This window comes from Haliotis rufescens, unplaced genomic scaffold (assembly GCF_023055435.1).
Source record: "Haliotis rufescens isolate VD_foot unplaced genomic scaffold, xgHalRufe1.0.p SCAF_10, whole genome shotgun sequence".
Taxonomy (NCBI): Eukaryota; Metazoa; Mollusca; class Gastropoda; order Lepetellida; family Haliotidae; genus Haliotis; species Haliotis rufescens.
The window spans coordinates 39,068,941-39,094,659 of record NW_025963780.1 but is presented as its reverse complement, the minus strand read 5'-3'; the positions used below and the strand labels follow the sequence as shown (position 1 = coordinate 39,094,659).

The window sequence follows — 25,719 nt, the reverse complement described above, 5'->3', positions numbered from 1 at the left end:
GTAAACTGACTATAAAAGTCCAGTTTCCACCCTTGCCGAACTAGGCTGGTATTATGGAGTTACATTTTGTCTGGACAAACAAGAGTCTATGCATAGTCCGATCAAAATCGCGCATCGAAATCAAAATCCGGTTCGTAAACTGTCGTGCAGGTTTTGATCGATTGCAGGATTTGCAAAGCATGTGCACCGCCAACTCGTTGTCAGCAGATATTTTCCAAATCTTTTCATGTTTTTAATCAAGGTGCTCACGTGATTTGATGCATTTCGCCATGTAAGACCCATTTTATCACAATATAGATCTTTATTATCGAGCAGATTGTCCTGACTGAGCGCCACCATTTTGTGTGAAGCAAACGTAAGTGATACGAGAGGTGGAATCTGATTGGTCCATAGGAGAGGCTTAGAAGGGACATAATTGGTAATAGCCACTGGTGGCGCAACGATCGAGCCCAGTACATCCAGCCTAGTTCGGCAAGGGTGGAAACTGGACTTTTAAAGTCAGTTAACTCCCTTGCCTCGGGAAGATGGAGTCTGGTGACTGTTACCATGGTCACAAGATAGATCAAATTGTAGAAAATAATTGTTTTTACTTTTGACTTCACAATGAAAAAAATGTTACATTTGTCCCTGATTATGAGCTGAATGTTTGTGTACACACTTTTATATTCGGTTTTGAGTACAAATATTTATATATAATATCACACCCATGAAGATCTGGGTTAGAATAGGTCTTCAGCAACCCATGCTTGCCGTAAGAGGCAACTAATGGGATTTGGTGGTTAGGCAAGTTGATTTGGTTGATGCATGTCGTTATATCCCAATTGCGTAAATCAATACCCATGATATTGAACACTGGATTTTCTGGTCCAGATCGAACATTTATGGTGCACCATCATATAGCTGGAATAGTGCTAAGTGCGGAGTTAAACAACAAACAAACATCCCATGGTCGTATATTCAGCTCAGTGTATTCAGCTTGTGGTTAAAGTGTTCGATCTTCATGACAAAGACCCAGGTTTCGGTTCCCCAGATGGGTACAATGTGTGAAACCCATTTCTGGTGTCTCCAACAATGATATTGCTAAAGGGGTAAGAACCATACTCTCTCACTTACTCATTCAGCTCAGTGGACCATTTTCCTGCTTACTATGAACATTATTTTGAACCTTGTGTTTTTGCTTTATGTAAGAAAATCGGTAGGAAGTCAGCTACCAAGGATATAGTGAACCGTTCTTTGGCCTCTAGTCGGAAGCCCTAGTAAGGTCAGCTAATAATAGTCCATATATGAACATTAAATCTTCTGAAAATAAGAAGAAGAACCATGTTCAGGCCAGTAAAAAGTCACAAGTCTTTGTCAAAGTCTGTTTAATACCGGATTTTGAGATCTTGTAAAATTGTGTGATTGAATTGTTTCCAGCTACTGCTGCTGCTGACGGGGAATACACATGTCGCACACAGAAGACAGAGACCAGTGATGCTCTAGAGTCAGCAACCAAGACGGTGGTTTTCCTCGGTAAGTGAGCCTGGGATAGCATAAGGAGTTTTCAACCAAGTAACTTGATGTTTTAGTTGTGCAAAGCATGTTTTTGTTGAAGATAAAGAAACGATGTTATATTTCAAATGACTAGTAAAGCCCTTAAAGGACTTCCCTGTACCTGCTCAGAGGGCGATATTCTGCAGCAAAAGTTTCCTAAATTTCCTAATTTGTGTAGGGGGCACGGGTGGCCCAGTTGTCTAAGGCACCGCGATTCGCTGTGCCGAGTTGCGTCCCTTGGGCACGCCAGAAACATATGATTGTGGGTTCCAATCCCGGTTCGCACCAATTATGTTTCTAGGTTTGTCAGCACCATACCCGTGCTCGTGGGTTTCACCAAAGTGGTTAACGTCTGAAACCCTGCATCACTTCGGGCTTTCCTCCCACATTAAGCTGACACACCTTGATATAACTGGAATAATCTTAAAAGCGGCGTTAAACCCAACTCAATAATTTGTGTTGATAAAGTTATGACCATGGCGATGTGATGGCTTGATTGAGGTGACTTGTATTGTACTGATCAGAGGACCATTAAGGATAATGATGCATTAATGCTGAATCTGAAATTAAGTATATAAGAACTTTAGACAAATAATAATTTGTAACAGTAACAATTATATCCCAATTTGCCTGCCAAGGGCTCTTAGTTTGGAAGCCAAGATCATGGGGATAAATACCTGTTTGTATTAACATACTATTAACATACTAGCAGGGATTTATCTACATGATCGATGTAGGAAATGTTACTTTTATTGTGTTTATGTCACTAAAGAATATATTCTTAAACCATGTGACTTTTGTAATTTGAGAAAAACAACTCTTTTTGGGCATTGTCCCTGTGGTGTCAACTGCATAAAAATTGGTCCTTTGTGGCATGATGTCAAGTGAAGGAAGTATGCATTAAGCAGATTCTACAGGATAAGTTTGCCCCACAGTACCAAAAATCTGTTCCTCTACTGACTGATCAGGTTTCTGTAGGGTCTGGATTTGACAAATTCCTGAATATGCGACTTAGTTATTTAGGCATGGTCTGGGATTTATCTGGACCTTCTCAGAGACTGAAATTCGGGCCAAATTTGATGCAAATTTCAGTAAAAATACCAAAATTGGAATTAATATTTTCCCTATCCATTTTAATCAAATTGATATAGTCATAGGTCATATTATGGCTTGGTAGACGTGCCCTGTATTTCCCTGTCAACAGGACCAATAGAAAGGAGTGGCGTTATTGTATTTGATAAAATATTGTATTAATTACTGTGAAATTAAGAAGAGAAGGACTTTAAAACAATCCCAATATTGGGCAAAGTAAGTATATTTTCCCAATTTGGTTTCCAAGGGCACTTAATATTGAGTCCAAGATAAATCCCTGGGCCCCGTTCCACAAAGCGATCTTCCACTTTAACGAAGGCTTACAATCACCACAGCGCTTAGATCACTTTGTGGGACAGGGCCCTGCATGTTTGTGTTTCATGTCCAGCAATGACATGTCAGCTCATGTATCTGTGCTTGTCTCCTCAGCTCCCGTGAGTGGCATCGAGCTGACAGTTGATGGGGAGGAAAAAGCTGATGGAGTAACCGTATCATCGAAGTCTAAAACACTGTCAGTGACATGTGAGGCAATGGGTTCCAACCCAGCACCAGTCATTCATTTAATGGCAGGTGACCAGCATCTTAACACGGGCGATGTCACCGTCATCTTGGACAAGGACGGAAACACAGAAAGACGGTCATACAAGGCCGCGGTCATCTATGAGCTGGACTTTGATCACAGACTGTTCAATAAGGTACTCAAGTGCCATGCTGAACCGGACCTTCCGGAGGGCGTGACCATGGAAAGCGGAGACCAGACGGTCACCGTCACCCTTGAAGGGATTGTAGGTGAGTGAGTCATGCATGTGTGATACCTGTCAGCTGGAGAAACCAGCAACAAGGACTTGGATATGCCTTTTACCATGTTTACCGCTCCTTGATAATTTTAACTACAGTAAACTATGTTAATAACGAACACGCTTATAACAAAGTGACGGATATAACAATCTTATTTTTTTGTCCCGACCATTTGCTATACATATGCAGTATATGCCTTTACCTTATAACAGACTACGATTATAATGAACTAAATTAGTGGGCCCTTGTACATGTTGTAGTTTGTTATAACCGTAGATTACTGCAGTGCTTATGTTTTTAACATATAAAAAAACATATCATTAATGCCAGTCTTCAAAGCATTTGTTGATACAATGTCATTTTTTAAAAAGACATCGTCTTGTCAATCATCCACGTGCATCATTATCATCAGCAAGAACATCAACATGTCTGTTTTTGACCAATGTAAAGGCAGCATGGAGCGTGTGAAGCAGAGCTACTGATAAGCTGCTTATTTGTGTAAAATACCCTACAAAACTATTCAAAACCCGATTAATTTCAATTAACATGGGAACATGCATTCTATGAAATACTCAAATGTATAAAAACAGCATGCGTAAATTCCCAAATACTCTTTTTTAGCATGCGTACAACAGAGCTAATTTCCGACATTGTCTGAAACACAATGTTGAGCTAATTTAATTTACGAGTCAAGCATATATTTAGAACAGTTATATTCATCTAAAACATTATTTCATTATCTTTTAATCATTTTGGGGAGAACCCAACAGTGATGAATAGATGAGTGTAAAAATATTGGTTACCCAATGAAAAATGTAATAACCCAATTAAAATAGAAACCTTCGAGTAAAAGCTCAATTGTAACAAATGTTATATTTGGGATAACACTTTCTTAGTAAAGTACAGATTCTCGTACTTTTTTGGGTTGAGTCCCGTCTGGGAATCAAACCCACACTTGCCGGAGTGAGGCTGTACTTTACTAAGAAAGTGTTATCCCAAATATAACATTTGTTACATTTGACCACTTTCTAAATGGCATTGTGTATTCATAGCTTTCGGCCATGGGAGCCGTGCCAATTTACACTTGTCAGAGGGGTACTCAAAGTACGTGATCTAGACTACCAGTTTTCGGACTTTCATTATTGTGGAAGCCTCGGTGGCTGAGTGGGTTAGATCGCTGACTTTGTGTGCAGGCGATTAGGTGCCTTTCTCTAGTAAGTGTCAGTTTGAATCCCAGACAGGACTCAACCCCAAAGAGCACGAGAATCTGTACTTTACTCAGAAAGTGTTATCCCAAATATAACATTTGTTACATTTGACCACTTTCTAAATGGCATTGTGTATTCAAAAGCTCAATTGCTCAAAAAGTTATCTGGAGCTTTGGAAATGCTCTTTGTCTCCATCTGCCTCATTTCCTGGACATCTGGAGACAGCTTGAGCTTTATCATTATCATCATCAGCTACTAAAAACAGATCTCCTTGGAATTCTTTGACAACCTCATCCACTAGGCTAAACCCCCTTTTATGTTCGAATGAAATTATTAGTCAAAGGGAGATAACTAGCATTATGACGGGTAAGGTGATGCTTGATTTGTATGTAGGATCATCTCCCAGTGGAGAAGCATTAAAAAATCAGCATTTTTCCGAACTAGTACAAGCAGCCCCACACACACATGCACATCACTATCTAAGTGAAATAATCTTGAACACAACATTAAACCCCATTTCACCTCACCCAACGTCTGTTCCTCATGAATACAAGGTCACGGGTGGCCCAGTCGTCTAAGGCGCCCTATTCGTTGTGCAGAGTTGTGTCCCTGGGGCACGGCAGAAACCTACGATTGTGGGTTCGAATCCCTGTTCTCCCTGATTATGTTTCTAGGCTTGTCAGCACCATACCCATACTTGTGGGTTTCACCGAAGTGGTAAACGTCTGAGAGCTGCATCACTGGTCCAGACTTGATTTGTTTTTTAATAGATTGCCATTATATAGTTTGAATATTGCTGAGAAACAACAAAAACACAAACAAAAAGAAGACATCTAGAAAGTCAACTATCAACTGACGTAAATCTATAGGTGATGTATTTTCCATGTTGCAGACAAACCAATGGTTGCATGCAGCAACAAGACTGCCAGTGCCAATGACCGCCGAGTGATCCTCACTTGCTTTGTGTCCAAGATCCCTGCAGTGAAGTCAGTCATGTTTAATGTTGGCAACCGACATCTGCTGTATCCTGGCAACCAGACAAAATCTCTCACAGAAGTCGTACAAAAGGTATGTATTTGTTTCAGGTCAGATTAGGGAGAAGAAAGAGACTCTTGCATCCATATGTGATGTTGTGTAGGAACCAATGAGGAATCTGGGTTAAAGTTTGTCCCTGTAGCAGCATGTGCTGGTTGCAAGGGGCAACGGAATGGATCTGTTGTTCAGGCTTGACGTGGTGGGTAGCGGGTCAACATACTCCGAAAGCGTGGATCGTTGTTCATAATATCGGTCTGCATCGTTCATTATATGGATTATCTGGTCCCCACTAAAATATTTTCAGACCACTGTCGTATCGCTGTACCATTGTTGACTACAGCAAACAACAAGCCCAAAATCATTTAAAATGTTGTTGTTCCATCTGTCTCCCGAGCAAACACCCTGCCTCAAATCATTTTGTTGCTTTTTTCTGAACTATATACGAGGGATGCATAAAATCCCATGTACCCTGAGTGATCCTGCTACAACGAAGTTATCTTACTGACATGTTTTAATTTGACATTGTAAAAGAATCAACACAAATTCAAAATTGATAGAAAACAGCTGTTTAATTGAGCTGGTGTTAACTTGTGCTATGTAACGTGACTTCCATTGAAGTTGGATGTAAGGGATTTATTCTGTGTCTCAGAAGTTCTTGTGCAGTCTGTATTGCTCATGGCGGGGTATAAGAGATTTCTTTCCCCTATCAGACATTTATTACCCACTAAGGCGGGTTACACAGTATTTTATCAAGATCACATTGACCAATCAGATCTCATCATTCTGACATGGAGGTATGATAATAGTTCATGAACACTGATGCCTTTTCACAAACCGTAAAACTACAAAATAAAATGCCTCTTAACTGAACATGCCCATTTGATGGAAAGAACTAATTTATTGAGGCCTAAGATGGGATGTGTTTCTTCACCTGTGGGTTTGAATTTTTCCAGGATTTTAATGCCACTCACAATGAAGTGATACTGAAGTTCTTCGAGATGGAGGAGTGGCACTTCACAGCCAACATCTACCTGGATGTGAAAGGATTAAATGATCAAGTGTTCCAGTATCCAGTGTATTTGATAAGAGGTAGGTTTCCATGGTTACTTGTAGATACTGGTGATGCTTCTGGGGCAGACTAGCTGAGTTCAGCCATGCTGTATATCCTGCACTAAACACCTCGGTGTCAAGGCCGAGCATGATCTTGTATTAATGCTATCAAGGATACATGCCGACTAAACAGGAATATTGATCCTAATAGAGGCTAGACATAGATTGATATTGTCATACTTGACTTTTGTGTATTTTTATTCAGCTAATAGAATAAAAATGATAAATGTACAGTATTGCAATTAAGCCTTTTTTAAGTATCTGTTTTTTGTTCACCAAAAAAAAACGTCTAATAAAATAGTTGATGAAATAATTGTACAGTATTATAATTAAGCCTTTTTTAAGTATCTGTGTTGTTTGTTCACAAAAAAACACATCTATTGAAATAGTGATGAAATAATATTTGTACGGTATTACAATTAAGCCTTTAAGTATCTGTGTTTGTTCAATTACGGCCATATCATTTAAAGTCAGTTATACTCTGCATACTATTACAATGCTTTTGCATTAGTGGTGGGAACATGGCAATTATATTGGACTTTTAGCTTATTCAGTTTGCAATAGTTACACTACAACAATCACTTGGTGACACATTGACTGAAAGCCCAGGGTGACACATTAACTGCAAGCCCTGGGTGACACACTGACTACAAGCCCTGGGTGACACATTGACTGCAAGCCCTGGGTGACGCATTGCCTGCAAGCCCAGGTCGACGCATTGACTGCAAGCCCTGGTCGAAGCATTTCCTGCCAGCCCTGGTCAAAGCATTTCCTGCAAGCCCTGGGTGAAGCATTACCTGCAAGCCCTGGGTGACACATTGACTGCAAGCCCTGGGTGACACATTTCCTGCAAGCTCTTGGTGACACATTGACTGCAAGCCCTTGGTGACACATTGACTGCAAGCCCTGGGTGACACATTGACTGCAAGCCCTGGGTGACACATTGACTACAATCCCTGGGTGACACATTGACTGCATGCCCTGGGTGACACATTGACTGCAAGCCCTGGGTGACAAATTGACTGCAAGCCCTGGGTGACACATTTCCTGCAAGCCCTGGGTGACACATTGACTGCAAGCCCTGGGTGACACATTGACTGCAAGCCCTGGTTGAAGCATTTCCTGCAAGCCCTGGTCGATGCATTTCCTGCCAGCCCTGGTCAAAGCATTTCCTGCAAGCCCAGGGTGACGCAATGACTGCAAGCCCTGGGTGACACATTGACTGCAAGCCCAGGGTGACACATTAACTGCAAGCCCTGGGTGACACATTGACTACAAGCCCTGGGTGACACATTGACTGCAAGCCCTGGGTGACGCATAGACTGCAAGCCCAGGTCGACGCATTCACTGCAAGCCCTGATCGAAACATTTCCTGCAAGCCCTGGTCGAAGCATTTCCTGCAAGCCCTGGGTGAAGCATTTCCTGCAAGCCCTGGGTGACACATTAACTGCAAGCCCTGGGTGACACATTGACTACAATCCCTGGGTGACGCATTGACTGCAAGCCCTGGATGACACATTTCCTGCAAGCCCTGGGTGACACATTGACTACAAGCCCTGGGTGACACATTGACTGCAAGCCCTGGGTGACACATTTCCTGCAAGCTCTTGGTGACACATTGACTGCAAGCCCTTGGTGACACATTGACTGCAAGCCCTGGGTGACACATTGACTGCAAGCCCTGGGTGACACATTTCCTGCAAGCCCTGGGTGACACATTGACTGCAAGCCCTGGGTGACACACTGACTACAAGCCCTGGGTGACACATTGACTGCAAGCCCTGGTTGAAGCATTTCCTGCAAGCCCTGGTCGATGCATTTCCTGCCAGCCCTGGTCAAAGCATTTCCTGCAAGCCCTGGGTGACACATTGACTGCAAGCCCTGGGTGACACATTGACTGCAAGCCCAGGGTGACACATTAACTGCAAGCCCTGGGTGACACATTGACTACAATCCCTGGGTGACGCATTGACTGCAAGCCCTGGATGACACATTTCCTGCAAGCCCTGGGTGACACATTGACTACAAGCCCTGGGTGACGCATTGACTGCAAGCCCAGGTCGACGCATTGACTGCAAGCCCTGATCGAAGCATTTCCTGCCAGCCCTGGTCGAAGCATTTCCTGCAAGCCCTGGGTGACACATTGACTGCAAGCCCTGGGTGAAGCATTTCCTGCAAGCCCTGTGTGACACATTGACTGCAAGCCCAGGGTGACACATTTCCTGCAAGCTCTTGGTGACACATTGACTGCAAGCCCTTGGTGACACATTGACTGCAAGCCCTGGGTGACACATTGACTGCAAGCCCTGGGTGACACATTGACTGCAAGCCCTGGGTGACGCATTGACTGCAAGCCCAGGTCGACGCATTGACTGCAAGCCCTGATCGAAGCATTTCCTGCCAGCCCTGGTCGAAGCATTTCCTGCAAGCCCAGGGTGACACATTGACTGCAAGCCCTGGGTGAAGCATTTCCTGCAAGCCCTGTGTGACACATTGACTGCAAGCCCTGGGTGACACATTTCCTGCAAGCTCTTGGTGACACATTGACTGCAAGCCCTTGGTGACACATTGACTGCAAACCCTGGGTGACACATTGACTGCAAGCCCTGGGTGACACATTGACTACAAGCCAATTAGTGCCCTATTCCATACTTATCATGCTTATATATTCAGTGTGGTGTCTCGGTAGTGGGTAGCCTTGAGGTGTTGAAGGTCTGGGTTTAATTCTCCACATGGGTACAATGTGTGAAGCCCATTTCTGTTGTTCCCTGCAGTGATATTGCTGGAATATTGCTAAAAGAGGCATAAAACCATGCTTACTTACTGGATGGTGGGGTAGCCTCGTGGTCATCACATGAAAGGACTCAGGTCAATTCACATGTTGGTGATGCCAAGCCCATTTCCCCCCCCCCCCCTGCCATGGAATATTCTTAAAAGCCTCAAAGAAATAGTAACTGACTCATTAACAGGTCTAACTCATTCATTTAGAAACCAAATTCTGCATTTTGAGTTCGATGTGTGATGCAGCAGCATCGCAACACTTAATCATCAGTAAGATCATTCAAACAGACTCAGACTTTTGTCCATTTAAACTAATGCTTGCCGTAAAAGGCGACTAACAGGATCGGGTGGTCAGGCTCGCTGACTTGGTTGATACATGTCATCGGTCCCAATTCCATGGATCGATGCTCATGATCGGGTGGTCAGGCTCGCTGACTTGTTTGATACATGTCAACGGGCCCAATTCCATGGAGTGACACGATTATTTACAGACAGCCGTCATATAGCTGGAATATTGCTGAGTGTGGCGTTAAACAACAAACCAACCAACCGACCATTTAAACTAGGCTTAAACTCTGTAAATTGACAAGCTTATTAACTTAAAGACTTTAAAAATTACTTCACTCGTATGAATGAAGCTTGCATCTAAGATTGTATCGGTAGCTTCTTGTGGAATTGTGTTCATTCCTAGGGTGAAACTATTGCTTTGATTATCGGCAAATTACATCAGGAGACAGGTGGAAAAATATGAATTTGCAGGATCTCGTACTGAAGACAGCTTGACTTCTGATGTCTGCTGTCTGTTGTGGTTCAGTGAGCGGGGGCCACCTCCCACTCACAGTTGTAGGTGTGTAGTCACATGGCTGTGACACAGCAGCAATAGTGCTGACTAACACACACAACATACACTCACCAAGGATTTATCTATGACTCCTAACTAAGTGCCCATGGCACGCAAAATTGGAAAAACATCAGGTATTTGGAAATTTGAAAATTAAATTGGGTATTTTTACTGTCATTTGCGGCAGACTCAGGGCCAAAAGCCTCCCTCTGAGCAGGTCTAGATGAATCCCTGGGTGCCCTGGTTGTACGAAACAGCTTCGGGGTACGACTGTCGTAGGTCGATGTTATAGTATGGGAGTTACAATCACCTTAGCACTAAGATAGCTTTGTACAACAGCACCCTGGTAACAGCCTAAGAATAATAAATTCTCACTCATCTACTTGCCCAAAGACAAGTAAAAATGATGAAAAGTAGTGACTGACGACACGGTCATATCTTCCTGTTGAGTCAGCTGACAGTTTTCACTTCTATTCATTTGAGTGTGTTGATGAGGGAAGGGAGGTAACTAGGGTAGCATTGTTAAGGAAGCGTGGACAAATGTTTCTTTTAGGGGGCATTTCTACTGCCAGAGATAACTAAAATATTTTTAAGTTTAGTTCACTTCCAATTCGGAGTAGAGTAGGTCTTCAGCAACCCATGCTTGCCTTCAAAGGTGACTATGCTTGTCGTTAGAGGCGTGGTCAGACTCACTGACTTGGTTGATGCATGTTACGGTATAATAGTATCCCAAATGCGTGATCGATGCTCATGATGTAAATCACTGGATTGTCTGGTCCAGACTTGATTATTTACAAACTGCCGTCATATGGCTGGAATATTGCTGAGTGTGACGTTACACAACAAACAAACAAACAAACAAACAAACAAACAAAATCACTTCCAAATCACTCCTCAACGTGGCCAAATCAGATAACGAAAAAGGAGATGAATTCTTTACATTTCTTCATAACAACAAATTTTCGAATGAATGTTGGCTTAGCTGAAAGTTATTACTGTGGGAACTTTATAGGGGTATAAAAAATTCCATCATAATGTGCTATTGTGATAGCTGGCAGTTCTCTATCAGAATGGGGCGGTGTAGTTAAGCCTACTAGTTAAAGCATTCACTCTCACACTGAAATCCAGGTGTTTGATTCCCACATGGGTATAATGTTTGAAGCCCATTGGTGTGTCAAGCAATGATATTGCTTGAATATTGCTTAAACAGGTTAAACTGTTTTCATTTTTTACCTGGGCCCCCACAATTAAAGTCTTGGAGTCCTCTGGACCACCATGGTAAACAACCCAGGTAAATCCCAGCTGTAGATGTAGATTTGTGAAAGTCGAACAATGGACCATGTTCACAACGATTCGCATTGTTACGCAGTGCTTTTTTTCATTAGTGGATATTCTTCCTGTTTGCAGATGAATCACAACCCTGAATCATTTGTTCTTAAATTTCAATCGCCTCGATTATGTTTCTAGGTTTGTCAGCACCATACCCGTGGTCGCGGGTTTCACCGAAGTGGTAAACATCCGATACCTGCATCACTTTGGGCTTTCCCCCCACATTAAGCTGACACGACATGATATAACTGGAATACTGTTAAACGCAACCCTCTCACTCACCATGCTCACTCACTCTTAAATTTCAGAGATTGAAGATAGGATATTGTAATCCCGAAACATATAGGCACAGTGAATGTTATGCTATTTATTGCCAGCTGGTAAATACCAGAGAATCTGCACACACTGGTGTTTAACAGTTTCTGTTATTAGCCATGTATTTTACACCAATATAATTTGTAATGTATCACAGTACATTTGTTTTTAATCCCTTTATTGTATCATGGGCTTTTGACCGGGATGCAATATTGAGTCATTACACCAGTGTTGCCTAGTGGTTAAGCATTCTCTCATCACGTCGAAGGCTTGGGTTGATTCCCCACATGGGTACTTTTAGTGAAGCCCATTTCTGGTGTCCCTAGCCATGATATTGCTGGAATATTGCTAAAAGCGGCGTTAATCAAATCACTCACTCCATCACATGAACAAGTTCAAGCTTTTACTGTTGTAACCATGGTAATGCATTCTTGTGTCTGTTCCAGGCATCAGCCATGTACAAGATAACCCAAGGTTTGACGTCACTGGACCCGATTACGTCAAAGAAGGAGATGAGATTAACTTGTCCTGCACGACAGATGCAGACGTGCAGTTCATGGCATCAAAACAGCTGGCTATTGTCCACAAGAACCTGGTAACCGAAACCGAGACGATCATTTCAGAGCAACAACGTCTTCTTGTTTCCCCAGCAGATAATTATGTGATCAAGTTTGAAATGATACCTATTGTTCGTGTCATCCTCAAAATAAAGTCAGGTAAGTACAGCGGCTGTACAGTGTAATCAGGGCAAGAACTTAACTTTACTCCATAAAGAATCTATAAGGTATTACTGATATTGCACAATATAAATACTACAGAATATGTATGCCAATGTGTTTGGAAAATACCTGTAAATTGCGTATTCAAAGTCGTGGATATCTTCATCTTGTTGACAAACTTTACAAAAGTGACACGGCGAATTGTGATTATGAAATGCAGAAATTAGCATCTTATTCGTGCGACAACAAATTGAAACCATTTGTGAACAGGTTCCTGTCTAATATGTGTATTACGCGTACATTGTGACCATAGCAACATCCCAACATAACGGCAGCCACCGACAAAGTTGTGAAAAATTGTGAGTGGGGAGGCAGTTGTGTAGATTCTTATATATTCAGGTTTGTAACAAATTGCAGATGAAAGTACAGGAAGAACTTATTCAGTATATTGTAATACGTATCGCAATCTACAAATCATTATTGCAATAATTACATTAAGTAATACGTTACCACTGTTATACCGAGGCTGTTGTCTCCCACAACTGCTGCTATAGCGAAATCTACCACAGAGATCTCAATTACCTCATGCAGCACGTGCGTAGCCACCTAGCTGCCATGTGACACCCTTCACTCTTGTCTCCTTCGTCTGCGTAGCAAGACGTGTATACCTACTGCTGAAGCGTTCCTTGAATATTTGGTGATATTTATTATAGTTTATTCTCTAATAAACTGTGCTTTTATGGGGCGTTGCGGTAGCTACGCTTGGTTATAATTTTCCCGCCAAACGGAAAAATTTTCTCGCCCTTTTTTCTGTATACTTGCGTGGTTCGCGTATGCACGTTGTGTTTTACGTTTCCCCTGTTCTTGTATGTTTTGGGGGTTAAAATCACTTATTTCTTTAATAAAAGTTATATGTGTATGTTATATGTTCACATTGCTCGTTTATTTTCTTGTGAAAATGCTCGTTTGTGAATCATTGTGGTGCGTGCGTTCTAACCATGTTTTGTTCTTTGTTTATAGAATACAAACAATGTCTGACATGGAATTGTCCCCAGTCTCCACCCCCCTCAACCCCTGCTCCTCGGAGTTGCGGGGTGTGCCGAAAATTTTTGTCGTCCCGGGATCCCCACGATCGTTGCCCACGGTGCAGGGTTCCTTGCGGGGACACCCAGTGCACCCTGTGCGAAGGTCTAGGGCCTGCGGAGTTTGAGCGTTACCGACTGTATGTCCAGTCCGTCTCCACCCCTGTGGTCGCCGGTTCGTCCGGTCGGGGTCCCCGTGCGAGTACAAACTCCTTGGCTGCGGCGGATCCCTTTGCGGCCCTCGGGCTGTCTGGGGATTCCATCGCCGTATTGTTGTCGAAACTCGTGGACTCCAAGCTGGCAGCCTTATCCCAAGATAGGCCGACGGCTGTTCCGTCCCCGGCCTCTTCGGTGCCCGCGGGTTCGGACGCGGGGTCCACCGGTACAGCGGCGGCTGCCGTTGTTACCGGTCCTTCCCCCGAACCGTTGCTTCCGCTATCGGTTAAGGACCGCGTGGCCATGGTTTATGATCTCTTCGAGGACATGCCAAAGCCCCTGCCGATACCGCGGGGAATCCAAGGTTCCGTGGGTTCCTCCGAGGTGTACGACGAGACGTCCGACATGGCTTTCCCGGCATCAACCTTGCTGCGCGGGATTAAGCCTTCTTTGGATAAGGCCTTCGCGGCTGCGGCGATGAAATACCTATCCAGTGGGGCCGTTTGGAGTCACCAATCGTTTTGGCAATGACGATTGAGCCTTACGGTATGCGCTTGACAGTGCTTTGGTATTCCTATTGACCTTTTTCACACTTTCGCCATCTTGGATCGAAAACGAGGCTTGGAGAGCATAGCTCCATGCAGTGAGAGTCGCATCAGCCCATAGGGAATAGACAGCATGTTGTGCATTTCACTGATGGACATTTCAAACAAACAAAAAATGGTATCCTCTGTATATAATACAGAAGATATTTCACATTAAATCATGAGGTCCAACTAAAATATGCCTGTTATACACTGGAATTAGCATTTTGCTGTTAGGATCCCGGAAGTGAATCGAAAGGTGCATTTCGAGATACATATTTCAGAAATAGATTGTTTTATCATAACCTCGTCGGAATATAGGTACAATGTGACAGTACATTCAATGACAGAAGTTTTCTATGGTAAATAAACCGCATAACATGAAACACGTCAGTGTACTTTTGCAAAATTGCTCAGTCCATGCGTGGCTTGGCGAACTCTAGATCAAGATTGAGATCATGTTTATTTCACGTTTCATAGTGGTGTTTGCTGCACAACGCACTATCGTTTTGCCATGAGTCCAGTTGACAAAAGACACTTTTTCTGCTATGATTTTCATTTTAACATATTACAATGTTAATTATGAAAATAATTCGTGTGTCAAAATAAATATTCAGAAGGGGCAATAACCCTATTCAGTGTGTACAATGACAGATGATACTTTACTTGTTCTTCAAACATCACTTACTTAACTGATTATTGCCGATTGAGATTGCACCGTGCACTACAAAAGTAATAATGTGTGAACTGTTTAAAATAAGTTAAAAGGAAACTAAAAATTGATAAATATAAATAATGCATGAAATTGAAGAAATATAAGAATTGATACAACTACCAACTTCTTGAACACCCTCACCTAATCCTGTATGATGAAAGGTAATTTTATATCAAAAGGAAGCTACTAATACATTTATCCTGAATAGTTTGAAAATGTCTTGATCAGATATGAGTACAGATAAAATAACAAAAGATAAAAAGGAATCCACTTCAATTGGTAATCAAACCAAGATAAAATATATGTATCGGTACAAATTATGTTGATGGAACAATCTGTATTTCTCATATTTGACAAAGAAAAACAAACCAAAATTTTCATATCTTTATTTCTCACAATATAAGTTTTCAAAACTCAACATGGACTGGGTGTCTTTGTCAGTCAAAAGCACCTAATTAAATTCCAGGAGAAAATAAATTTCTTGCTTGTAAACAAATGGTACAATGTGCTTTTTCAGTGTCAGATAAATATTGGCCATGCTGATTTGTGAGTGAATAAGGCTTTTCAGTTCCTCGTCCTATTTAAGAGAAATGTGACAGGAACCACATTTGTTGATTGAATGAATACGGCTTTTCACTTCCTCGTCCTTTGACAGGACGCACATTGTAACCATTGTGTTACTGTCAGCAGAAAGCTCCTCCAGACATCCATCACCGGATACTAGTACTTCATTGTGTTGACTAGCTGGCCTGAAATGAATAATTCTATTATATTGTAATAATATTCCTACTTCAATAACATTTTTTATAAACAATGCATATTCACCTTCTCTCAAAATATTGCTTATTTAGAAAACAACATTCATCTGAAATAGAGAAGTTTAAGGAAAATTAATCACAGTGTGTAACATTACATGCTACATGTACTTTAGAACAATCTTGAAGGCATCAATTCATCTGATATGTCGAAAACTCAAACAGTATATTCTGTGTAAAGGGTAAACTCAACAGATGCATCAATTTAATGACAGTGTACTACAGCTCTTTATATCAATGTCACACAGAAATTCCCTTTCGTTTTAATGAAACACGTTTTGATATTTGTATTACCGGTATGTATTTAATCATGACCATGCTGAAAACAAACTTTCGCTAGAGTGAAAAAAATAAGATTTGTATTAAAATCAGGTGAAATATCACGTTTTGTCACACCTACAATCAGTCTGCCTCATTGACACTATGGTTTTCTGAGTAAGGTCATGAAGATCACAAAGAAAATATAAGACTTGAATTTATTTTGTCAAATGCAATATTTATATCTTCATGTGGTTTACTAAAGTTGATATTCTGACTTGAAAATATTAACTTTGTCAGATCACAAGATGAAATATTATTAAACATATTTTATTGTCCAAAAAGACAAAGGGCAGCACTTATTACCGCCTTCTCCCTATATACAGTTAAACATAATATTGCATAATGAAAATGAACAGTTTACAGTTGAAGCTTCACATTGTGGAAACATAGTGCGCAATATATATATACAGTGCTCATATGAAGGATATGTACAATGTGCTGGAAAGTGAAGACAGTGTGTATCTCATACATATTCTAATATTATACATTTTAGTGTTGAATATAGATTTAACAATATTAATGATTAACAGTTTGGAAACAATAATATGCTAGCTACTGAATCTGTTAGTCGTTTCTATAAATTTGTGTACAGACAAGAATATTTTTGTATTCAGGAAAACATCTAAGTTTGAATCACCAAAAAGAAAACTATGTAGAGTATTTTGTCCTCCAAGATTATCGATAGCTGTCAGTAATGTCTGCCTAAAATCATCATATAAGGTACATTCGAAGAAGAAATGGAATGAATTTTTACAAGGAGCATGCTATACAAGGAGCATGAGATAAATTCATGCTATCATCGTTATTTGACAAGAAAAACAAATTTCTTCTATGTATTTATATTTTTTTATTTTTCACGTTTTGATTGAATTATAAAAAAATATCAAAATGATCACACCACTTGACGTGATTGAAATAAACTAAAGTTCTAAAGATTGTTAACAATAGTAAAATATTACATCATAACAATATAATTATTGCAAAATGACACAGTAAGCACAACTATATTCTTATATATAAATTGATATGATTAATAATCAATAATACATGGCAATTGCTTGCACCCAAAAATATCCTTTTGTTTTAAAAGTTTCAAAACATGTTTGTGGACATAAAACCAGATGGGTTTCACAATTAAACAAAGGGAATAAATGAGTTATGATTGCAATACGCATTGGAATTAAAAATAATTCTTTTTATACTTTAAGTTTTTAGTAATGTCAATATCAATTTATGCATTTGAAATATTTGAATACAAACTGTTAAAGAGTTATCTGTTTCTGTAAATTATATAAAGATCACATGTAGATTGAACATTTACTGGACATTATATTAGTTGGGTTTTTGTTCATTTCATGACATGATTAAATTGGTACAGTAAAGTAAATATCATTTTGGTAGAAATATTAATTGTTACCAAAATTGCAGATCAAACTGTACTTTACTTTAAATATTTACCCACCCTTTATGTAATAATTCAGTTGAAATATTACACCTCATGCTATCTAATCTGTCAACATTGACAATCAAAATAACAACTGTTTACAATCCCAACAGCACAAGTAGATCTAGAGGTCTAATATTTTATTGGAATGCATTTGAGTCCATTACAATTTACATCAAATACACAACTGATGCAAACTTCTGATTTGTTACGATTTTAAATTCTCAGTAGGTTACAATTTGATACATTATATCAACATATCAATTTAGTTAGTTTCTGACATATATCTAGATATGGTCAAAAGGTCAATATTTCGACTTCAAATACAACCCGCAAAGTTATTTAAACTCACAATAAATAGTTTGGCTTAATGGTGTGTAAACAATGAAATTTTTTTTTTACAAGATTTCAGTAGAATTTGTATTAAGTCTGTTCAGCTACCATAAACTGCAGTGGGAGTTACCAGGTGGTCATGGATATTTTAAATTGAAATCACAACAGAACGGCCAGACTCAAATTTATATCGGTAAGGAGACCAGATAACAGTAGAATAGTTTGTCAATAAGAATAATGTTCAATACTTACGATAAATGTACCGGGATGGTTAAATTGTCACAGTTTGTCCCGATTGCATGCCTTGTTGACATCTCCATGTGTTTCATGTGCTATCCAGCCTTCACCTTCTGCTCTCCAAGCCTCGCTTTCAAACCGGAAGTAGCGAAGTGTGAAAAAGGTCAATATAGGGTAACGCCTATTGAAAAGCGGAACAAGTGCAGCGACACCAAGCGGAGGATCCGGGAACCAGTCTAGGTAACGCCTAGCTAGGTGCATGCGCATCGAGTGCTTCCGCCTTGGTGTTTACTTCCACTGGTCGGAAGGAACGCTAGCAGTCAGGATTCGGCTTGTAGGTGCTCCCCACCGCCTTCTGTGGTAGTCAGCCTCGGTATAACAGTGGTAACGTATTACTTAATGTAATTTGTAGAATTTTCCTTTTCGGAATATTCTATAAGTAATACGTTACCACTGGGCTGCTGCCCGCCCGTCCGTCCCCCGAGCACTTGCTCTCGCAAGAGACAAGAGTGAAGGGTGTCACATGGCAGCTAGGTGGCTACGCACGTGCTGCATGAGGTAATTGAGATCTCTGTGGTAGATTTCGCTATAGCAGCAGTTGTGGGAGACAACAGCCTCGGTATAACAGTGGTAACGTATTACTTATAGAATATTCCGAATAGGAAAATTCTACAAAATTGCACTATGAAAGTCGGGCCAATACCCATCATAGTTATGAGCCAGTGTCCGTCTTGTAAGTCGGATATCATGACATCATACTGTTTGATTTGACATCACGTTTTTCAGACCCATACTGAGTACCAATACTTGAGTCTGGCATCTTCCCGAGGCAAGAGAGTAAACTGACTATAAAAGTCCAGTTTCCACCCTTGCCGAACTAGGCTGGTATTATGGAGTTACATTTTGTCTAGACTAACGAGTCTATGCATAGTCCAATCAAAATGGCGCACCGAAATCAAAATCCGGTTCGTAAACGGTCGTGCAGGTTTCGATCGATTGCAGGATTTGCAAAGCATGTGCCCCGCAAACTCGTGATTTGATGCATTTCGCGATGTAAGACCTGTTTTATCACAATATAGATCTTGATTATCGAGCAGATCGTCCTGCCTGAGCGCCACCATTTTGTGTGAAGCAAACGTAAGTGATACGAGAGGTGGAATCTGATTGGTCCATAGGAGAGGCTTAGAAGGGACATAATTGGTAATAGCCACTGGTGGCGCAACGATCGAGCCCAGTCATTCCAGCCTAGTTCGGCAAGGGTGGAAACTGGACTTTAAAAGTCAGTTAACTCCCTTGCTTCGGGAAGATGGAGTCTGGTGACTGTTACATGGTCACAAGATAGATCAAATTGTAGAAAATAATTGTTTTTACTTTTGACTTCACAATGAAAATTTTGTTACATTTGTCCCTGATTATGAGCTGAATGTCGGTATTGAGTAGAAATATTTATAGATAATATCACATCCGTGAAGATCTGGGTTAGAATAGGTCTTCAACAACCCATGCTTGCCGTAAGAGGCAACTAATGGGATTGGGTGGTTAGGCACGTTGATTTGGTTGATGCATGTCGTTCTATCCCAATTGCGTAAATCAATACCCATGATATTGATCACTGGATTGTCTGGTCCAGATCGAACATTTATGGTGCACCATCATATAGCTGGAATAGTGCTAAGTGCGGAGTTAAACAACAAACAAACATCCCATGGTCGTATATTCAGCTCAGTGTATTCAGCTTGTGGTTAAAGTGTTCGATCTTCATGCCAAAGACCCAGGTTTCGGTTTCCCAGATGGGTACAATGTGTGAAACCCATTTCTGGTGTCTCCCACCATGATATTGCTAAAGGGGTAAGAACCATACTCTCTCACTTACTCATTCAGCTCAGTGGACCGTTTTCCTGCTTACTATGAACACTGTTTTGAACCTTGTGTTTTTGCTTTATGTAAGAAAATCGGTAGGAAGTCAGCTACCAAGGATATAGTCGACCGTTCTTTGGCCTCTAGTCCGAAGCCCTAGTAAGCTCAGCTAATAATAGGCCATATATGAACATTAAATCTTCTGAAAATAAGAAGAACCATGTTCGGGCGAGTAAAAAGTCACAAGTCTTTGTCAAAGTCTGTTTAATACCGGATTTTGAGATCTTGTAAAATTGTGTGATTGAATTGTTTCTAGCTACTGCTGCTGCTGACGGGGAATACACATGTCGCACACAGAAGAGAGGGACCAGTGATGCTCTAGAGTCAGCAACCAAGACGGTGGTTTTCCTCGGTAAGTGAGTCTGGGATAGCATAAGGAGTTTTCAACCAAGCAACTTGATGTCTTAGTTGTGCAAAGCATGTTTTAGTTCAAGATAAAGAAACAATGTTATATTTCAAATGACTAGTAAAGCCCTTAAAGGACTTCCCTGTACCTGCTCAGAGGCCGATATTCTGCAGCAAAAGTTTCCTAAATTTCCTGTCGAACAAGAGACCATGTTCACAACGATTCGCATTGTTACGCAGTGCTTTTTTTCATTAGTGGATATTCTTCCTGTTTGCAGATGAATCACAACCTTGAATCATTTGTTCTTAGATTTCAATCGCCTCGATTATGTTTCTAGGTTTGTCAGCACCATACCCGTGCTCGCGGGTTTCACCGAAGTGGTAAACATCCGATACCTGCATCACTTTGGGCTTTCCTCCCACATTAAGCTGACACGACGTGATATAACTTGAATACTGTTAAACGCAACTCACTCACTCACTCACTCTTAAATTTCAGAGATTGAAGATAGGATATTGTAATCCCGAAACATATAGGCACAGTGAATGTTATGCTATTTATTGCCAGCTGGTAAATACCAGAGAATCTGCACACACTGGTGTTTAACAGTTTCTGTTATTAGCCATGTATTTTACACCAATATAATTTGTAATGTATCACAGTACATTTGTTTTTAATCCCTATATTGTATCATGGGCTTTTGACCGGGATGCAATATTGAGTCGTTACACCAGTGTTGCCTAGTGGTTAAGCATTCTCTCATCACGTCGAAGGCTTGGGTTGATTCCCCACATGGGTACATTTAGTGAAGCCCATTTCTGGTGTCCCTAGCCATGATATTGCTGGAATATTGCTAAAAGCGGCGTTAATCAAATCACTCACTCCATCACATGAACAAGTTCAAGCTTTTACTGTTGTAACCATGGTAATGCATTCTTGTGTCTGTTCCAGGCATCAGCCATGCACAAGATAACCCAAGGTTTGACGTCACTGGACCCGATTACGTCAAAGAAGGAGAGGAGATTAACTTGTCCTGCACGACAGATGCAGACGTGCAGTTCATGGCATCAAAACAGCTGGCTATTGTCCACAGGAACCTGGTAACCGAAACCGAGACGATCATTTCAGAGCAACAGAGTCTTCTTGTTTCCCCAGCAGATAATTATGTGATCAAGTTTGAAATGATACCTATTGTTCGTGTCATCCTCAAAATAAAGTCAGGTAAGTACAGCGACTGTACAGTGTAATCAGGGCAAGAACTTAACTTTACTCCATAAAGAATCTATAAGGTATTACTGATATTGCACAATATAAATACTATAGAATATGTATGCCAATGTGTTTGGAAAATACCTGTAAATTGCGTATTCAAAGTCGTGGATATCTTCATCTTGTTGACAAACTTTACAAAAGTGACACGTCGACTTGTGATTATGAAATGCAGAAATTAGCATCTTATTCGTGCGACAACAAATTGAAACCATTTGTGAACAGGTTCCTGTCTAATATGTGTATTACGCGTACATTGTGACCATAGCAACATCCCATCATAACGGCAGCCACCGACAAAGTTGTGAAAAATTGTGAGTGGGGAGGCAGTTGTGTAGATTCTTATATATTCAGGTTTGTAACAAATTGCAGATGGAAGAACTCATTCAGTACATTGTAATACGTATCGCAATCTAAAAATCATTATTGCAATAAATTGCACTATGAAAGTCGGGCCAATACTCATCATAGTTATGAGCCAGTGTCCGTCTTGTAAGTCGGATATCATGACATCATACTGTTTGATTTGACATCACGTTTTTCAGACCCATACTGAGTACCAATACTTGAGTCTGGCATCTTCCCGAGGCAAGAGAGTAAACTGACTATAAAAGTCCAGTTTCCACCCTTGCCGAACTAGGCTGGTATTATGGAGTTACATTTTGTCTGGACTAACGAGTCTATGCAAAGTCGAAATCAAAATCCGGTTCGTAAACTGTCGAGCAGGTTTCGATCGATTGCAGGATTTGCAAAGCATGTGCACCGCAAACTCGTGATTTGATGCATTTCGCGATGTAAGACCTGTTTTATCACAATATAGATCTTGATTATGGAGCAGATCGTCCTGCCTGAGCGCCACCATTTTGTGTGAAGCAAACGTAAGTGATACGAGAGGTGGAATCTGATTGGTCCATAGGAGAGGCTTAGAAGGGACATAATTGGTAATAGCCACTGGTGGCGCAACGATCGAGCCCAGTCATTCCAGCCTAGTTCGGCAAGGGTGGAAACTGGACTTTAAAAGTCAGTTAACTCCCTTGCTTCGAGAAGATGGAGTCTGGTGACTGTTACCATGGTCACAAGATAGATCAAATTGTAGAAAATAATTGTTTTTACTTTTGACTTCACAATGAAAAATTTGTTACATTTGTCCCTGATTATAAGCTGAATGTCGGTTTTGAGTACAAACATTTATAGATAATATCACACCCGTGAAGATCTGGGTTAGAATAGGTCTTCAACAACCCATGCTTGCCGTAAGAGGCAACTAATGGGATTGGGTGGTTAGGCACGTTGATTTGGTTGATGCATGTCGTTCTATCCCAATTGCGTAAATCAATACCCATGATATTGATCACTGGATTGTCTGGTCCAGATCGAACATTTATGGTGCACCATCATATAGCTGGAATAGTGCTAAGTGCGGAGTTAAACAACAAACAAACATCCCATGGTCGTATATTCAGCTCAGTGTATTCAGCTTGTGGTTAAAGTGTTCGATCTTCATGCCAATGACCCAGGTTTCGGTTTCCCAGATGGGTACAATGTGTGAAACCCATTTCTGGTGTCTCTCACCATGATATTGCTAAAGGGGTAAGAACCATACTCTCTCACTTACTCATTCAGCTCAGTGGACCATTTTCCTGCTTACTATGAACATTGTTTTGAACCTTGTGTTTTTGCTTTATGTAAGAAAATCGGTAGGAAGTCAGCTACCAAGGATATAGTCGACCGTTCTTTCGCCTCTAGTCCAAAGCCCTAGTAAGCTCAGCTAAAAATAGGCCATATATGAACATTAAATCTTCTGAAAATAATAAGAAGAACCATGTTCGGGCCAGTAAAAAAGTCACAAGTCTTTGTCAAAGTCTGTTTAATACCGGATTTTGAGATCTTGTAAAATTGTGTGATTGAATTGTTTCTAGCTACTGCTGCTGCTGACGGGGAATACACATGTCGCACACAGAAGAGAGGGACCAGTGATGCTCTAGATTCAGCAACCAAGACGGTGGTTTTCCTCGGTAAGTGAGTCTGGGATAGCATAAGGAGTTTTCAACCAAGCAACTTGATGTTTTAGTTGTGCAAAGCATGTTTTAGTTCAAGATAAAGAAACAATGTTATATTTCAAATGACTAGTAAAGCCCTTAAAGGACTTCCCTGTACCTGCTCAGAGGCCGATATTCTGCAGCAAAAGTTTCCTAAATTTCCTGTCGAACAAGAGACCATGTTCACAACGATTCGCATTGTTACGCAGTGCTTTTTTTCATTAGTGGATATTCTTCCTGTTTGCAGATGAATCACAACCTTGAATCATTTGTTCTTAGATTTCAATCGCCTCGATTATGTTTCTAGGTTTGTCAGCACCATACCCGTGCTCGCGGGTTTCACCGAAGTGGTAAACATCCGATACCTGCATCACTTTGGGCTTTCCTCCCACATTAAGCTGACACGACGTGATATAACTTGAATACTGTTAAACGCAACTCACTCACTCACTCACTCTTAAATTTCAGAGATTGAAGATAGGATATTGTAATCCCGAAACATATAGGCACAGTGAATGTTATGCTATTTATTGCCAGCTGGTAAATACCAGAGAATCTGCACACACTGGTGTTTAACAGTTTCTGTTATTAGCCATGTATTTTACACCAATATAATTTGTAATGTATCACAGTACATTTGTTTTTAATCCCTATATTGTATCATGGGCTTTTGACCGGGATGCAATATTGAGTCGTTACACCAGTGTTGCCTAGTGGTTAAGCATTCTCTCATCACGTCGAAGGCTTGGGTTGATTCCCCACATGGGTACATTTAGTGAAGCCCATTTCTGGTGTCCCTAGCCATGATATTGCTGGAATATTGCTAAAAGCGGCGTTAATCAAATCACTCACTCCATCACATGAACAAGTTCAAGCTTTTACTGTTGTAACCATGGTAATGCATTCTTGTGTCTGTTCCAGGCATCAGCCATGCACAAGATAACCCAAGGTTTGACGTCACTGGACCCGATTACGTCAAAGAAGGAGAGGAGATTAACTTGTCCTGCACGACAGATGCAGACGTGCAGTTCATGGCATCAAAACAGCTGGCTATTGTCCACAGGAACCTGGTAACCGAAACCGAGACGATCATTTCAGAGCAACAGAGTCTTCTTGTTTCCCCAGCAGATAATTATGTGATCAAGTTTGAAATGATACCTATTGTTCGTGTCATCCTCAAAATAAAGTCAGGTAAGTACAGCGACTGTACAGTGTAATCAGGGCAAGAACTTAACTTTACTCCATAAAGAATCTATAAGGTATTACTGATATTGCACAATATAAATACTACAGAATATGTATGCCAATGTGTTTGGAAAATACCTGTAAATTGCGTATTCAAAGTCGTGGATATCTTCATCTTGTTGACAAACTTTACAAAAGTGACACGTCGACTTGTGATTCTGAAATGCAGAAATTAGCATCTTATTCGTGCGACAACAAATTGAAACCATTTGTGAACAGGTTCCTGTCTAATATGTGTATTACGCGTACATTGTGACCATAGCAACATCCCATCATAACGGCAGCCACCGACAAAGTTGTGAAAAATTGTGAGTGGGGAGGCAGTTGTGTAGATTCTTATATATTCAGGTTTGTAACAAATTGCAGACGGAAGAACTCATTCAGTACATTGTAATACGTATCGCAATCTAAAAATCATTATTGCAATAAATTGCACTATGAAAGTCGGGCCAATA

General features: G+C 40.8%; 1 protein-coding gene across 6 annotated transcripts in view; it reads left to right on the top strand.

Moving 5' to 3' along the window:
* The window catches only part of LOC124142636, a 246,291-nt gene that overhangs the window by 199,775 nt on the left and 20,797 nt on the right, over positions 1-25,719 (top strand). For 5 of the 6 annotated variants that reach the window (XM_048390407.1, XM_048390393.1, XM_048390388.1 and 2 more), the window contains 9 exons: positions 1,417-1,512; positions 3,055-3,414; positions 5,524-5,699; positions 6,620-6,755; positions 12,489-12,758; positions 20,622-20,717; positions 21,663-21,932; positions 23,900-23,995; positions 24,941-25,210. In XM_048390407.1, coding sequence (XP_048246364.1) covers positions 1,417-1,512; positions 3,055-3,414; positions 5,524-5,699; positions 6,620-6,755; positions 12,489-12,758; positions 20,622-20,717; positions 21,663-21,932; positions 23,900-23,995; positions 24,941-25,210 — 1,770 coding nt within the window. The remainder of the gene's footprint in view (positions 1-1,416; positions 1,513-3,054; positions 3,415-5,523; positions 5,700-6,619; positions 6,756-12,488; positions 12,759-20,621; positions 20,718-21,662; positions 21,933-23,899; positions 23,996-24,940; positions 25,211-25,719) is intronic. The other variant, XM_048390402.1, reaches the window with a different exon arrangement.